The 15,662-nt window shown below is 47.8% G+C and overlaps 1 protein-coding gene across 1 annotated transcript; it reads right to left on the bottom strand.

The window, feature by feature from the left end:
- Positions 1-420: 420 nt before the first annotated feature.
- On the bottom strand, positions 421-10,142 carry LOC135891156 (ficolin-1-like). The gene is made up of 8 exons (XM_065418650.1): positions 10,010-10,142; positions 7,504-7,617; positions 6,354-6,407; positions 3,815-3,850; positions 2,814-2,944; positions 1,510-1,639; positions 1,195-1,329; positions 421-668 (listed from the first exon to the last, which is right to left on the bottom strand). Exons 1-8 carry the CDS (start codon positions 10,140-10,142, stop codon positions 421-423), a joined length of 981 nt encoding a protein of 326 aa, XP_065274722.1.
- Positions 10,143-15,662: the final 5,520 nt, after the last annotated feature.

Genomic DNA, 15,662 nt, shown 5'->3' with positions numbered 1-15,662 from the left:
GCCGCTCACAGCTTGGCCGCTGCCCTGCCTTTTGGCCACGCTCTCTCTCATCTGTGCCGGCAGCGCTGGCTCTGTTTTGGTTCTAACAGAAGTAGAATGGAATGGGCTGGACTGTAAGGTACCTGCCGTCACATTTGAACCGAGAGCTCCTGACAACTCAACGTGACCAGGAAAAGGAAAGGGTTGGTATTAAACGTCAGTGTGTTTGCTTGGGTGCTTCCAGCTATGGGCCTCATCTGATGTCAATGGAAAGACTCCCATTGACTTCACTGGGCTTCAGATCAGGCTCTAAGGCCCAGATCCTTTAGGCACGTCCATGGAACTTCCATGGAAATTAATGGGCTTTAGGCATCTAACTACCTGTGAGGGTCCATTCCCATACGTTGCTGGAGAGCGACCTCGCGCTGCACTTTCCTTGTGCTAAACCGGCCTGAACTTCATCTCTGAGACTTTGTAGGAGTAGTGAGCCCCTTTGCCTGTTGCCCAGATGACACTATCTGCGTAGCTCTCATGGGGCCCCAGCAGGTACAGCCCGTTCAGATTGGAACCGTGACACTTGTTGTACCACCAGCCTCCCTTGTACAGCAGAGCACAGTTCCCCAAATACATATCATTGTCGTTGTCTTTGGTTGTAAACGTCATATTTCTATGGCCAGACAAGGAATCACCTGTTAAAACACCGGAAGCAAGAACATGATTGTGTGTACAACGCACTGTCAGGTTCCGATAGATGTCCTGCTCCCCTGAATGTGACTATTAAGTAACAGGGATTCTCTATTCCACACTTTGACTCTACAACTATGATTCCTTTTGTTTAATACGTAATGTGCCTCTAATAGCTCCTTTTCCCTTCCCAAACAATATTTAAAAATAGGAGGCTAGCTGTGGGAAAAGACCTCCGACCCAGCAGGGCCTCACTTTATTAAGTTCCCCCAAACCAAACATCCTTTTTCTAGACTCTGGAGGACCAAGAATTCTGAGTTCAACTCCAGTTAACATTCTGATTCCACTGTGCACAAGTGTGGTGAAAAACATCATGCCGATGGCCTGCGTTGGAATGTCACATGGACTTTCTTCCCGCCTCCCCTTTCAGGTAGTCTCTGAGTTGGTAGAACTGCCAGAGATACTCTGCTTTTGATGGTTGTTCATGATACCTCCTTTGTACACAAGGTGCAGGATGGGCCCCAAACTTACCTGCAGTGCCTGTAAGATATTTTCCTAGGTTCAGTCTGTATTTGTCAGATTGTCCTGAAATGCTGAAGGTCTCATAGTGGGCGAAGGATTTATTGTTTTCCACATCCCTCAGATCGACACGAAGTTCACAAGTTTCTAGAGGCAAAACGGAAACACAAATGTCAATCACTTTCCATTAACGTTCTGCCTGATCTTTGTAAGGAGGGGTTGAGACATGGAATACAAGCAGATGAATCACTTTATGTATCCTGTCTCCAAGGAGATGGTTTGGCAGAGAACAAAAACCAGAAAAGAATCCATCCATGATTTTGTTACCAAGGGATGTTAACAGGTGGATATTGTCATTCCCCAGCCAGAATTCCGTCAGCTGGTTCCCAAAACCCTTCTTGTATGAATCCCAGTCACGGAAAAAATCCACCGAACCATCTGCGCGTCTCTGGAAAACCTGCAAGGAAATGAGAGGGTGCAAGGTGGAAGACTGCGCCATGGTTTCTATCCATCATAAAACAGCTGCCTGACATACCGTTACTTCATACCTGCTCATGCAGCCACTACACTTTGCATTCACGTAATGCTTTCCAATATATCTCCCTGCAATAGATCCTGCTCTACAAACATGGGCACCACTACCTTCATCTGTAGAGAAGGAGGAGGAGGAGGCTCAGAGATGTGATGTGACCTGGCCAAGTTCAAAGAGTGACTCTGGCTCCCATCAGCTCATTTAACTGGGCAAATCCATTTCTATCTACTTCTTTTAACTGCACGTTCGATGGATGGAGCTAACTCTTCAGGCTAGGAAGTGTTGCAAACCCCCTCTTAGCTGGTAACCTCTCTGCTCCATGGCCCCTCTCTCTTTCACTCCGTGGCTTGAAGAACATAAAAACCCTTCAGTAGTTGGGATATGACAGAGTTACGGCCTTGCAGTCTTTTGCCGTCACATAAGGGTCTTTCACGCCTCGGCCAGGCTGTCCGGTGCTGACAATGCTGTAGGCAATGTGCTTAAGCTCTGGAGATGTCTGCATGGCTCCAGCCAAGACTTGAGCTAGCCATCCGAGCTCAGACCTTGGGGGTCCAAGCTGCCACTTGAGCGACTCCGTCGCACTGCTAGTTGTAGGGTGGCGGGAGGCTCGTTCCCAGCTACTGTGTAGACATACCCTGGGAGTGCCCACACCTCATGGGCTGATGTAAGGAGTGACCAGCTCCAAAGGAAGCCAGGTCAGCAGATAAAGGAAGCCCGTTGTAGCCCTCCCAGCCACTAGAGGGAGACATGGTCACATGTACTAGGCAGGTTATTACACCTAAAGTCACCTGTAGAGTCTTCCAGGCTAGACAAGACCTAAATAGCAAATGTGAATAAACCAAAACCTAACAAATAAGGAAACTTCCAGGTTTCCACAAACCCAGTTTCTCCTCTTTGAACTGATGGGCTGGCCTGGATATGAAATCTGTGATGACATATTTGGGGCATAATTGGAGGAATTATTTCAGCTCTGTCTCAACATTTCCTCAATTTAGGACGGAATTACAGCTGCCAGCAAGTGGCAATCCTCGCACCTCTGATTAAAATCAAACGTGTTCTCTATACCACCCTCCTCCCCGCCACACTCCCTCTCACTTACAATCCAGCCTCCGCCATCTGTATCCATGTCACAGAAGACAGTGATGGAATCAACAGCAACTCCTGGGTAGATGGCGTACCAGCCGCTCAGCGTTCTCCCTTTGGCTAACAGCTCCTTGCAGTTTCTGGGTCCTAGACAAAATGGAAAATTAAACATGCATTGATTGAAAGCGCGGGACTGGATCTGATCGGGCAAGGGATGGGTGAAGAGTCAATGCGATCTTGGGGCCTTCAGAACTAAAAGCAGGCCCTGCTATGCTTTGAGCTAAATGGTCAAGGCCCCTGACACCAGACCCCTACTCCTATCCTGTGTGGCTCGGGCACAGAAGGGGACCTGTGACACGCACTCGCCAGGGGGTTAACTCAGCAGAGTTTGTGCTTTTTTAGACAGCTGATTTGTTTCATCTCTTTTCACTAGGGAGAGGCTGTGCCTGGCCCTGGCAGGTGAGTAAGCGAAGGGGAAGGCCCCTGGACCGTCATGCCCTACTCCTAAGCGCCGTCCCTGCCCCCCTGCTCCGAGAGCAAAAGGGCTGCTCAAAGCTAATGCCAACAGTGTCCACAAAGGGCGTGGAGAAGAGTGGGGTTACTCTGCCACCCATCAGTGGGAACGGGCTGGCACTTCCACACAGAGCGTCCAGGAGGCACCTTTCACAAGGGCATCAGGGACTGCTCCGGCCACCTTAAATAATATCATGACTTAGTGGGTCTTTCTGAACTATGACTCATTCTGTGCCTTGGGTCACTGTCCTACTGGGGCAGGGGAGGCAGCGTGGGAGCAGTAGTTCCGACACTGAAGAGGGAGAAGGAAATGTTTTGGTAATAGGTTGTTTTGTTTTGAAATAGCGGCTATTTGAGAGGTTAACCATCCTCCTGAAGGAGATGGATCGGAGACAGACTGCAGCTCACAGGTGCCTGATAACAGAATGTATCCCGTGGCTAACACAGCTGCTATGGTCAGTTAAATCATTCTTCTGCCATATGGGAGAGTGCCAAGGTTCTTACCTGTTGTTTCTGGTTCTCCGGGCTCTCCTTTCTCTCCTAAAATGGAGCACAGGGTCAAACCCTTGCATTAGTTGGAGATCACACTCTAACCTCAGCACTCATGGGGTGTCAGCCTGTCTTGTTGCAGGAAAATACCCTAATGCCTTTCCAACATCTCCAGAGCTGCATGAATTTGGCATTGATGGTACAATACAGAATATGAGGGCAGAAGAGGGGCATTACATTTAGAAGCGTGTGAAGTACATAGACATTTTTTTTAAAAAAGTTAATATTTGGGGGTTTATTCTCCGTTTGTACAAATTAATTCACTTGGGAAAACAAGATGAAAGTAGCTTGGTGCAGAATTGCTCCTGGCTGACTGTCCAGGGACTTCAGGCAGCCAGATACAATGGGTAACATTTTCAAAAGCACATAAGTAACTTACGAGCCTACGGCCCATTAAAAAGCAGAGCTGTCCGGAGCATGACAATTCCATTTCGCGGCAACTTTGGAGGTTTTGAATTTTGGTTTCGTTCCACGTTAGCATGAAAAAAAAACCTTTTGAAGGTTTTTTGTGAAAATGAAATTGTGTTGAGATGTCCATGTTCCGATCGAAACCTGAGCTTTTCTATTCGAGAATGTTTTGGGGTACAAGGCTCTCTGGTTACTTCTGACAAGAGAGACTCTCTCACACTTTACAGCCTAGTGGTTAAGACACTGGGATGTGGGAGAAGGGAGTTCAAGTCCCTTTTCTTCTTGAGTCAGGATGATTTGGGATGAAAAACTCTGCTCTTAATCAGCCAGAGAAGAGACTTGATCCTGGCTCCCCTACATCAGGGCTTAAATTCAGCTGGAGCTGTCCAGAGCTCTGCTCTGGTAAATATGTCTGAGCCCCTGTGCACCTTACAGGGCTTCAGCCCTGAGCCCCAGTGCCCCCACCCCTGTGGGGCTAAGCCCCGAGACCCCCCCTCTCCTCAGCTGAAGCCCGCAGCCCTGCCACTGCTCAGGGCAGAAGCCAAGACCATAACAGGGTTCAACAAAGAACTAGATAAGTTCATGGAGGATAGGTCCATCAATGGCTATTAGCCAGGATGGGCAGGAATGGTGTCCCTAGCCTCTGTTTGCCAGAAGCTGGGAATGAGTGACAGGGGATGGATCACTTGATGATTCCCTGTTCTGTTCATTCCCTCTGGGGCACCTGGCATTGGCCACTGTCGGTAGACAGGATACTGGGCTAGATGGACCTTTGGTCTGACCCAGTAGGGCCATCCTTATGTTCTTATGTAGAAGCCCTGAGCTCCCCCCCCACCAGCCCAGTGGCTGAACCCCCCCCCCCCGCCCCCGGGGCCTGGAGTTTTTATAGCATGTTGGGAGAGGGTGCGTAGGGGGCTCCGGGAAATAATCTATGAGAATATGAGCTCTGTCCCACATCACAGGCCAGTGCGATGATCACCAGCCTATGAGAGTCTTGCTCTCTAGAGAGCCCTGGCCAGTTTCTAAAACGTCATTTTGGTGAAAATATTCCAACCGGTTCTATTCCTTAGGCGCTTTTGAAAATTGTACCTGATGTTCCTTCAAAACCCAGAGCAAGTTCTAGATGCAGACTGGAATAAGGGCAGCTACATGAACCAAAGCAGTGGGTGGCTGCAAAGAAAGATGAGGGTAAAATGGTATTTATACCAAGCCTCAATCACAGTCCCCCTCATGTACAGGATTGGATTAGCTGAGCATGAATTCCTGTAAGTGCTAAGAAATATTTGTAAGGACACGCAGGCCTTTGTGAACCAGCGGGCACTACGGAACTATTGCACCATACGTGCCTGTCACTGTGGGTATGTCTCCACTGCTGTGATTTGCAGCTCGTGTAGACGTACTTGTGCTAGATTTTAGCTTGCTGACAATAGCCGTGAGGATGCAGTGGTACAAGATTCAGGATAGGCTGCACAAGTTTGCACGACCCCTCTGGCTACATACTCACATCTGTAGCTTAGCCCACATAGACATAGAATATCAGGGTTGGAAGGGACCTCAGGAGATCATCTAGTCCAACCCCCTGCTCAAAGGGAGACCAATCCCCAGACAGATTTTTGCCCCAGATCCCTAAGTAGCCCCCTCAAGGATTGAACTCACCTCCCTGGGTTTAGCAGGCCAATGCTCAAACCACTGAGCTCTCCCTCCTCCCATGTGTTCACTTCTGTTGTTAGCAAGCTAGCTAGATTAAAGCTCATGTGGGTACAGCTACATGAACTGCAAATCACCCCCCCGGCTGCAGTGTAGCCATCCCCTGTATGTCATTAAAGTACAGAAGGGCCACAGCTTTGCAGTGAGAAGAATTATTTGAGATGATCAATCACCTTTCAGTCCAAGGAGGCCAAGCATCACCTTTTTTCTCTTGGTTAAACAGCGGAAAGATTTATCTGAAGTGCAACAATTTCAGTGGGGGGCTCAGAACTGAGGTTCTACTGGGGTAAAAAGTTTTCACAGATGTAACCTGAAGATAAGCATGTTCAGAAACTATTACTGTGATGTAATCAAAGTGACTCGCTCTTTCTTGCTTTACCTTTCTCCCCTGCTGGTCCCATCTTTCCAGGGATCCCTGGAGCTCCCCGTTCTCCTACAAACACAAGAGAGTAAATATTTGACAGCGCAAGCCCTGAAAAATTCAAACATACCAACTAGAAGTGAACTGAATCCCCACATCTGCCATTTCTGATTTGACTCATGAGGCTGTAACTTAGAGTCCAGAGAGAGGATCCTGCCATTATCAGTGGACAATTGGGGTATCCATCCCAGAGAATGTATCAGACCCTGCTTCCACTAAGCCTTGTCATAGCTGCTATCTGAGTTGCACCCAGCTCTTAGTTTTAACAAACCTCTCTACATCAGCGTTTCTCAAACTGGGGTCCGTGAGGGTACTCCAGGGGGTCTGTGGGCCCTGCTGATCAACTCCTCCCCCTCCCTCCCTCAACTTCTCCCCCTCCCTTCCAGCGCCTTCTGCACGCCGGGGAACAGCTCTTCAGTGGTGTGCAGGAGGTGCTGGGAGGGAGGGGGAGGAGCGGGGATGGGATGCACTCGGGGCAGGGGGCAGAAAGAGGCGTGGAAGAGGAGGGGCCGGGCTGGAGTGGGGGCGGGAAGAGATGGGGTGGGCGTGGGGCCTTGGGGGAAGGGGTGGAGCGGGGGGCTTGGGGGTCCGTGAACATTTTAAAATCAAAATGGGGGTCCTCGGGTTGCTCAAGTTTGAGAACCGCTGCTCTATAGGGTCAAATAGTTTATTGGCACATGTGAGTCCTGGCAGATAGATCTGTAACCACAGGCGAGGGAGGAGGTCAGTGTGTTACAGCAGCAGATAGCGGCACTTGGCCCTTTGGCTCCTGCTCTATCAGCTCACACTCTTAACTCTGGAGATCCCTGGTGTGCTGGCCAAGGTGGTGGCCATCAAAGATACACAGCTGGCCTCCCTTCCACAGCAGCCCCCAGGCTACCATTGTTCTGGCCAGAGGAAAAAGAAATTGACAATGTTTCAGAGCCAGCTTCTTAGCTCTGGCCCCTCAATGTGGAGTTAGAGACTTGCATAGTGACCAGCCTGCTTGAGGCACCTTTTCCTCATGTTGGGGACTCATAAGGATCTCCAAGGGCTGAACTATTATAACATCAGTCATTCATTTTTCTGCCATCCAAAGCAGAGTCTCCCTCCGCCCCTGGGCACATACCTCTCATTCCTGCAGGTCCAGGGTCACCTTTGGGCCCCATGGCACCAGGAATCCCAGGGCAGCCTTGGAGAACAGCAAGCTTCTCTGAACCACTGAGACCCACTATTTTCACGTCTGGAGAAATAAATGACATGTGAGGAGGTCCATAGGATTGAACCATTCTGCAGATCCCTGAGAGAAATAAATCCTGCAAATGAGAATCTCCACAAGCTAGCTTCCTTTTCCTTTTCCTTTTCTAATACAAAAACCACAGCCTCAATTTGAGGAATTAAGAGGCTATTTAAAACGTTCATGGATTTGCATGTATTAAATTAACCACCAGAAGAGACCGGACGGCAGACACTGGAGAATCTCAACAAAGATTTTCAAGTGACACTAAAACTGGTGGATTAGCAAGGATCTGGGTGAAAACTAATCACACTGCCATGTGACCTGGATAGATGAGAGCAGTGGGGCTGCAAGCAACAAGAGAAGACTCAAGGCTTGTAAATGTGAAGTCAGTGGGAGTTTTCTCATTGGCTTCATTGGGAACAGGATTGTACCCCTACAGCTGGGGAGAGGAAATCAAGAAAGCTACACAGGATGTAACCAAGCAGCCGCACCTACTGCGTTAAACACAAGCCGCAGTCATTACTTTCCCCTTGTCTTATTAATACGATCCCAGGGACTTTTTCCTACAACCATGTACTGCTGCAAGAAAGGGAAGTAACCAGGGTTCAGGAGGCTGGGAAGAAAGTATCTTTGAGCAGCTCTTAAGAAGTGTGAAATAAGGGAACATTTGAGAAATGCCACAGTATTGTGCACGTGTGAATTTCCATAAACTTTAGAGACTTTCTGACTTTCACATTAATTCCAAAGATCTGAATAATATCTCCCTAGGAGCAAACCAAAAGTAGCTATGGGTAGAGGTATCTATTCTATTCTAGTTTACTTCTTATATCAGACTTATTCTGTTCTATTCCTTACATCAGATCTGTTCTATTCTCACTTGATATCATGTGCATCATATTCTGTTCCTTTTATTAGGTCTATTCTATTCTATCCATCATATTCTATTCCTTATATCATCTCCATCTCTGTAGTATCTGAGCTCACTGGACAGAATCAGTAGAGAATGGAATACGGCAAGATTTTCATTTAATCAGATTATTCTTTAACTGGAGAATGTTGCTGTTCGAGGACTGCCAAAGAATAAAATCATGGCTGATGTAATAAAAAGCATCTCATCTCTTCTCCAATCTAGTAGCTGGGGGTTTCACAGCCCCTTTGCTCTGTCTCATACTATGCCATGGAACAGCCCAACAGCAATGGAAAGGCATTAGTTATACAGTGCATATGTGAGCCGTCTTGTTTCTTGATTAAAAGTGATTTAATTAAGGAAGAAAATTAGAAGGGCTAATATTAAACTTCATATTCTGACTGATGAGGAATTCTGTGCATTCTAAATTCTGCATCTTAAAATGGGAACCAGTCAGATCCATGTTATTAAGACCAAAGCAGATTGTGAAGAACTTCAAAAAGATCTCACAAAACTAAGTGATTGGGCAATAAAATGGCAAATGAAATTTAATGTGGATAAATGTAAAGTAATGCACATTGGAAAAAATAACCCCAACTATACATACAACATGATGGGGGCTAATTTAGCTACAACGAGTCAGGAAAAAGATCTTGGCGTCATCGTGGATAGTTCTCTAAAGATGTCCACGCAGTGTGCAGAGGCGGTCAAAAAAGCAAACAGGATGTTAGGAATCATTAAAAAGGGGATAGAGAATAAGACTGAGAATATATTATTGCCCTTATATAAATCCATGGTTCGCCCACATCTCGAATACTGTGTACAGATGTGGTCTCCTCACCTCAAAAAAGATATTCTAGCACTAGAAAAGGTTCAGAAAAGAGCAACTAAAATGATTAAGGGTTTAGAGAGGGTCCCATATGAGGAAAGATTAAAGAGGCTAGGACTCTTCAGTTTGGAAAAGAGAAGACTAAGGGGGGACATGATAGAGGTATATAAAATCATGAGTGATGTTGAGAAAGTGGATAAGGAAAAGTTATTTACTTATTCCCATAATACAAGAACTAGGGGTCACCAAAAGAAATTAATAGGCAGCAGGTTTAAAACAAATAAAAGGAAGTTCTTCTTCACGCAGCGCACAGTCAACTTGTGGAACTCCTTACCTGAGGAGGTTGTGAAGGCTAGGACTATAACAATGTTTAAAAGGGGACTGGATAAATTCATGGTGGCTAAGTCCATAAATGGCTATTAGCCAGGATGGGTAAGAATGGTGTCCCTAGCCTCTGTTCGTCGGAGGATGGAGATGGATGGCAGGAGAGAGATCACTTGATCATTGCCTGTTAGGTTCACTCCCTCTGGGGCACCTGGCATTGGCCACTGTCGGTAGACAGATACTGGGCTAGATGGACCTTTGGTCTGACCCAGTACGGCCTTTCTTATGTTCTTATGTTCTTATGTTAAAAGGTAACAGGTTTGTCTGTGACTCACCTGGGCAGGTGTCCTGAGCCTCACAAACCATAGCTGCTAGACAGAGTAAGGCGAGGAGGGTTTGCTGGGCAGCTCTCCCCATGGCTGGTGCTGGTCTCTGCAACGGCAGCTCCACTCGTCTGCTCAGCTTCATGCTGTGTTAGCATCTCAGCCCTGGGAGCCTTTCATATCATATGAAAATACAAGAAATAAACTCCACCTCGGAACTCTAATCTCCCTTACACCCCAGTTCCCACGTTCCAGCTGTAAAATGGCTTCCCCTTGGCTTGTTGTGCAGACACTTTCCCAACTTCAAGAATCTGATAAGAAAGTTTCCTGTCACATTGTACCTCCTGTGTGACTCAGTAAATATTTTGGTGCCAGTGGTCTGCTTCCCATTAATTTTACTTGCTTTCCTTTAAGTGTTGGTGTCAGCAATTCTTCATTTAACTCCTTTATACCAAAGAGTTGAGATTATTTTCCAGCTAGAGCTTCATTCCACGGATGTCAGGGTGGAAGATCAATCTGGCCAAGAAGGATATGTAATTATTTTTCTTGACAGCCTAAGCATTGCAAAATCTCTGAGAGTATGTTTACACCTGCTCCAAGACAGTGGCGCTGTTAGATCATTAGATCCCGAGAAAGGATTTCACAGGGTTGAACACATATGTTCATATCCTGGTTTTTACTTGCTACCTAGTGCTTTACACGGTGAAGAACTGCAGGTTTGATATTGTTGTAGTCTTCAGATTGATCTCAGTTCTAACTACTTGTTTGTTGTTAAATTGTTCATAGAATCATAGAATATCAGGGTTGGAAGGGACCTCAGGAGGTCATCTAGTCCAACCCCCTGCTCAAAGCAGGACCAATCCCCAACTAAATCATCCCAGCCAGGGCTTTGTCAAGACTGACCTTAAAAACCTCTAAGGAAGGAGATTCCACCACCTCCCTAGGTAACCCATTCCAGTGCTTCACCACCCTCCTAGTGAAAAAGTTTTTCCTAATATCCAACCTAAACCTCCGCAACTGCAACTTGAGACCATTACTCCTTGTTCTGCATCAGGTACCACTGAGAACAGTCTAGATCCATCCTCTTTGGAACCCCCTTTCAGGTAGTTGAAAGCAGCTTTCAAATCCCCCCTCATTCTTCTCTTCTGCAGACTAAACAATCCCAGTTCCCTCAGCCTCTCCTCATAAGTCAGGTGCTCCAGCCCCCTAATCATTTTTGTTGCCCTCCGCTGGACTCTTTCCAATTTTTCCACATCCTTCTTGTAGTGTGGGGCCCAAAACTGGACACAGTACTCCAGATGAGGCCTCACCAATGTTGAATAGAGGGGAATGATCACGTCCCTCGATGTGCTGGCAATGCCCCTACTTATACAGCCCAAAATGCCGTTAGCCTTCTTGGCAACAAGGGCACACTGTTGACTCATATCCAGCTTCTTGTCCACTGTAACCCCTAGTAATCTCCTTTTCTGCAGAACTGCTTCCTAGCCATTCGGTCCCTAGTCTGTAACAGTGCATGGGATTCTTCCATCCTAAGTGCAGGACTCTGCACTTGTCCTTGTTGAACCTCATCAGGTTTCTTTTGGCCCAATCCTCTAATTTGTCTAGGTCCTTCTGTATCCTATCCCTACCCTCCAGCGTATCTACCACTCCTCCCAGCTTAGTGTCATCTGCAAACTTGCTGAGAGTGCAGTCCACGCCATCCTCCAGATCATTAATGAAGATATTGAACAAAAACCGGCCCCAGGACCGACCCCTGGGGCACTCCACTTGAAACCGGCTGCCAACTAGACATTGAGCCGTTGATCACTACCCGTTGAGCCCGACCCCATGGACTTGTGCAGCACATCCGGCCCCATGGACTTGTGCTCGTCCAGTTTTTCTAAATATTCCCGAACCATTTCTTTCTCCACAGAGGACTGGTCACCTTCTCCCCATACTGTGCTGCCCAGTGCAGCAGTCTGGGAGCTGACCTTGTTCGTGAAGACAGAGGCAAAAAAATCATAGAGTACATTAGCTTTTTCCACATCCTCTGTCACTAGGTTACCTCCCTCATTCAGTAAGGGGCCCACATTTTCCTTGACTTTCTTCTTGTTGCTAACATACCTGAAGAAACCCTTCTTGTTACTCTTAACATCTCTTGCTAGCTGCAACTCCAAGTGTGATTTGGCCTTCCTGATTTCACTCCTGCATGCCTGAGCAATATTTTTATACTCCTCCCTGGTCATTTGTCCAATCTTCCACTTCTTGTAAGCTTCTTTTTTGCGTTTAAGGTCAGCAAGGATTTCACTGTTAAGCCAAGCTGGTCACCTGCCATATTTACTGTTCTTTCTACACATCGGGATGGTTTTTTCCTGCAACCTCAATAAGGATTCTTTAAAATACAGCCAGCTCTCCTGGACTCCTTTCCCCCTCATGTTATTCTCCCAGGGGATCCTGCCCATCAGTTCCCTGAGGGAGTCAAAGTCTGCTTTTCTGAAGTCCAGGGTCTGTATTCTGCTGCTCTCCTTTCTTCCTTGTGTCAGGATCCTGAACTCGACCATCTCATGGTCACTGCCTCCCAGGTTCCCATCCACTTTTGCTTCCCCTACTAATTCTTCCCTGTTTGTGAGCAGCAGGTCTAGAAGAGCTCTGCCCCTAGTTGGTTCCTCCAGCACTTGCACCAGGAAATTGTCCCCTACACTTTCCAAAAACTTCCTGGATTGTCTGTGCACCGCTGTATTGCTCTCCCAGCAGATATCGGGGTGATTAAAGTCTCCCATGAGAACCAGGGCCTGCGATCTAGTAACTTCTGCTAGTTGCCGGAAGAAAGCCTCGTCCACCTCATCCCCCTGGTCTGGTGGTCTATAGCAGACTCCCACCACAACATCACCCTTGTTGCTCACATTTCTCAACTTAATCCAGAGACTCTCAGGTTTTTCTGCAGTTTCATACCGGAGCTCTGAGCAGTCATACTCCTCTCTTACATACAATGCAACTCCCCCACCTTTTCTGCCCTGCCTGTCCTTCCTGAACAGTTTATATCCATCCATGACAGTGCTCCAGTCATGTGAGTTATCCCACCAAGTCTGTTATTCCAATGACATCATAGTTCCTTGACTGTGCCAGGACTTCCAGTTCTCCCTGCTTGTTTCCCAGGCTTCCTGTATTTGTGTATAGGCACTTAAGTTAACTTGCTGATTGTCCCGCTTTCTCAGTCTGAGACAGGAGTCCTCCCCTCTTGCGCTCTCCTGCTCGTGCTTCTTCCCGGCATCCCACTTCCCCACTTACCTCAGGGCTTTGGTCTCCTTCCCCCGGTGAACCTAGTTTAAATGATACTGCTTCTAGAGCAGAGGAGGCTTTTGATTCCATGACATCAGAAGTCTATTCTATTCTATTCTAATACCCAGTAGTGCATTATGTGACATGACTGACATCTGTCACGTGTGGTTTGTTCTCTTGTATCCCTTCCCCGGGGGAGACTGCGTGCAGTGGAATGTTTTGGCAGTGTGTGGGGTGTTGTGGGGTGTTTATTAATGTACATGTTATTTCATATTTATATTAGAACAGGCAGGTTGAAGAAATGTACCTTGTATTTGAAGTGGAGGCTGATGACGTTCATGACGATTTTTAGTTGAGGGGGCGGGGGGAGGGAATTGACACAGTCTCGGCCTGCCCCCAGAGAAGGTTTTGTCTTCCACACAGAGGAGCTTTGCTGCTGTCAGTCTGAGAGGCATGTAATGTATACACCTCAGAGTGTGTGTGTGTGTGTGTGTGTGTGTGTGTGTGTGTGTGAACTCTGCATGTTTAAACTCAAGTAGCTTCCTCTTAATTGTTGTATGGGGGGACAAAGTTGAACTGAATCTCAAATAATGCTCACCTGTTGTTGCTGGTGACCCAGCATTTCCTTTATCTCCTAAAGAAAGAAGTTTCAGATCTTGTGTTATCTGGATATCGCATCCTGATCTGAGTGTGCAACCCAGCATTGGTATTAATCCCAGGCTAGGGCCCACGAATACTGATGTTCCCTTTCACTGCTCTATTAAAAACATCTAAGCAACATTTCCAGGGTGGTGAATTTGCCTCGGAGGCTCAGGCTGTAAGGCCAGCTTGCCTTTTAACCCAAGAGCTGTATTAAAATGCCTGTTACGTGCAGCATGTTGGGAATACGTGTCAGAAAAGCAAGATTTCAGAAGTTCCTTCCTCGGACCATGTGAAATGACAGGTACTATTATTACAGCCCAAACCCCGAAGAATCTCTTGGTGCATTGCAGCGAAACGGAGCCGCTGCCATCAAACTCCAGGATACAGCCCTGGGATGCTGCGTGACCCATTGGATGGATCCAAATGAGATGATAAGAAGAGATGGGGAAGAGGGAATAACTAAAGCAGCAGATGACTCACACAGGACACACAGCAGCTCCCCCACAGCACTGCATCATCATCAGGAAGCGATTGCAGGGGAACAGACAGCGCACAAGCCGCCGGGTATGGAGGTATTTGGAAAGCAGCCACCAATCCCATGACACTGAGTTCAGAGGCTCCTGCACGTTGCAAGTGAGGTATCAATTAATAGAACATTTGGTGCAATCTTTTGAAAATTCTAATGAGCCATTCTCAGCCTCACGGATGCGACGTGGGGTTTGTGACCGCTTGTCTTCTCTCTGTCCCTCTAGCCTGGAGCAGATGGCAAGGGCAGGTCACTTCTCCTAGGACGTGCATTTGCATGTGAGGGCCTGGTCCCGCCTTTGTTGCTCTGCTTGTGCCTCCCTTGTGGCACCAGTCCTCTGGGAACAATCCTCAGGTAATACAACCACGATGTAATCATTGCCTTGCATGCCTATCCTGTGCTGCCAGTGCCATGCTCCCTGTCTCTCTGGCCTCAGCTCAGCAAAGCACTGGAGAACGGGCTTAGCTTGAACCAGGTGCTTACTGATGTCAGTGGAACATAAACATGCTTAAAGTTAAGCAAGTGCTTAACTGTTTTGCTGAATCAAGGCCTCTCTCAATGTGAGTAACATCAGAAAAGCAGGTGCACCCTCCCCCGAAAGCGCTAACCCTTATGTCCAGGGAGGCCAGTAGCACCTTTTCTCCTGGTGAAAAAGGGAACTATTGAGCTGAGATGCAGTGGCAGAGCTCTGAACCTGCTCACCTGTGCAGGAACAGGAGGGGCCTGTATAAAGTCCGGTAGCTGGCTACGGATGCAGGGCTGTTGCTGGGAAAGGCTGCAGTCGCTCCCTGAGTGGAGGGAGTTGGGAGGCTGGCAAACCCGCCTGGGGGAAAGCCAGATATGGAGGAAGAAGCCTAGGGAAACAGCAGCAAGGGGTAGGATTGTATTGGACTGTGGCTGCTTGTTATAGGGTCTCTGGGCTGGAACCCAGGTGTAGAAGGCAGGCTGGGTTCCCCTACCAGCTGCCGGGAAGCGGTACAGGGTGTTGGAGGTGCCAGGCAGCCAGTGGGTCTGGAAAGATGGTGAATTCCCCAGAAGGGGAGGACATCAGTGACCTGGCCGGAGGGCCAAGCCACGAGGAGGAGACTGCAGTCCTTGGAGCGAGAGGGGCCGCAGGGCAAGACAGCACGGGAGAAGACATCACCGGAGCAGAAGCACGGGGTCTGGTATAACTAATACTCAGAGGACAGCCAGCAGGAGGTGCCTTGAGCAGTGAGTGGCCCCTGTGCCATAAGGGTA

Source organism: Emys orbicularis, chromosome 18 (genome assembly GCF_028017835.1).
Source record: "Emys orbicularis isolate rEmyOrb1 chromosome 18, rEmyOrb1.hap1, whole genome shotgun sequence".
NCBI classification, from domain to species: Eukaryota; Metazoa; Chordata; order Testudines; family Emydidae; genus Emys; species Emys orbicularis.
The sequence above is the reverse complement of the archived record's forward strand: the minus strand, read 5'-3'. Positions and strand labels throughout refer to the sequence as shown.

Coding starts and splice junctions, on each gene's coding strand:
- LOC135891156 (XM_065418650.1), bottom strand. CDS start 10,142: ATGAAGCTGAGCAGACGAGTGGAGCTGCCGTTGCAGAGACCAGCACCA. Junction 3,851..6,353: donor GGGACCAGCAGGGGAGAAAG/GTAAAGCAAGAA, acceptor GCTCCATTTTAG/GAGAGAAAGGAGAGCCCGGA. Junction 1,640..2,813: donor CAGATGGCGGAGGCTGGATT/GTAAGTGAGAGG, acceptor ATTTCCTTGCAG/GTTTTCCAGAGACGCGCAGA.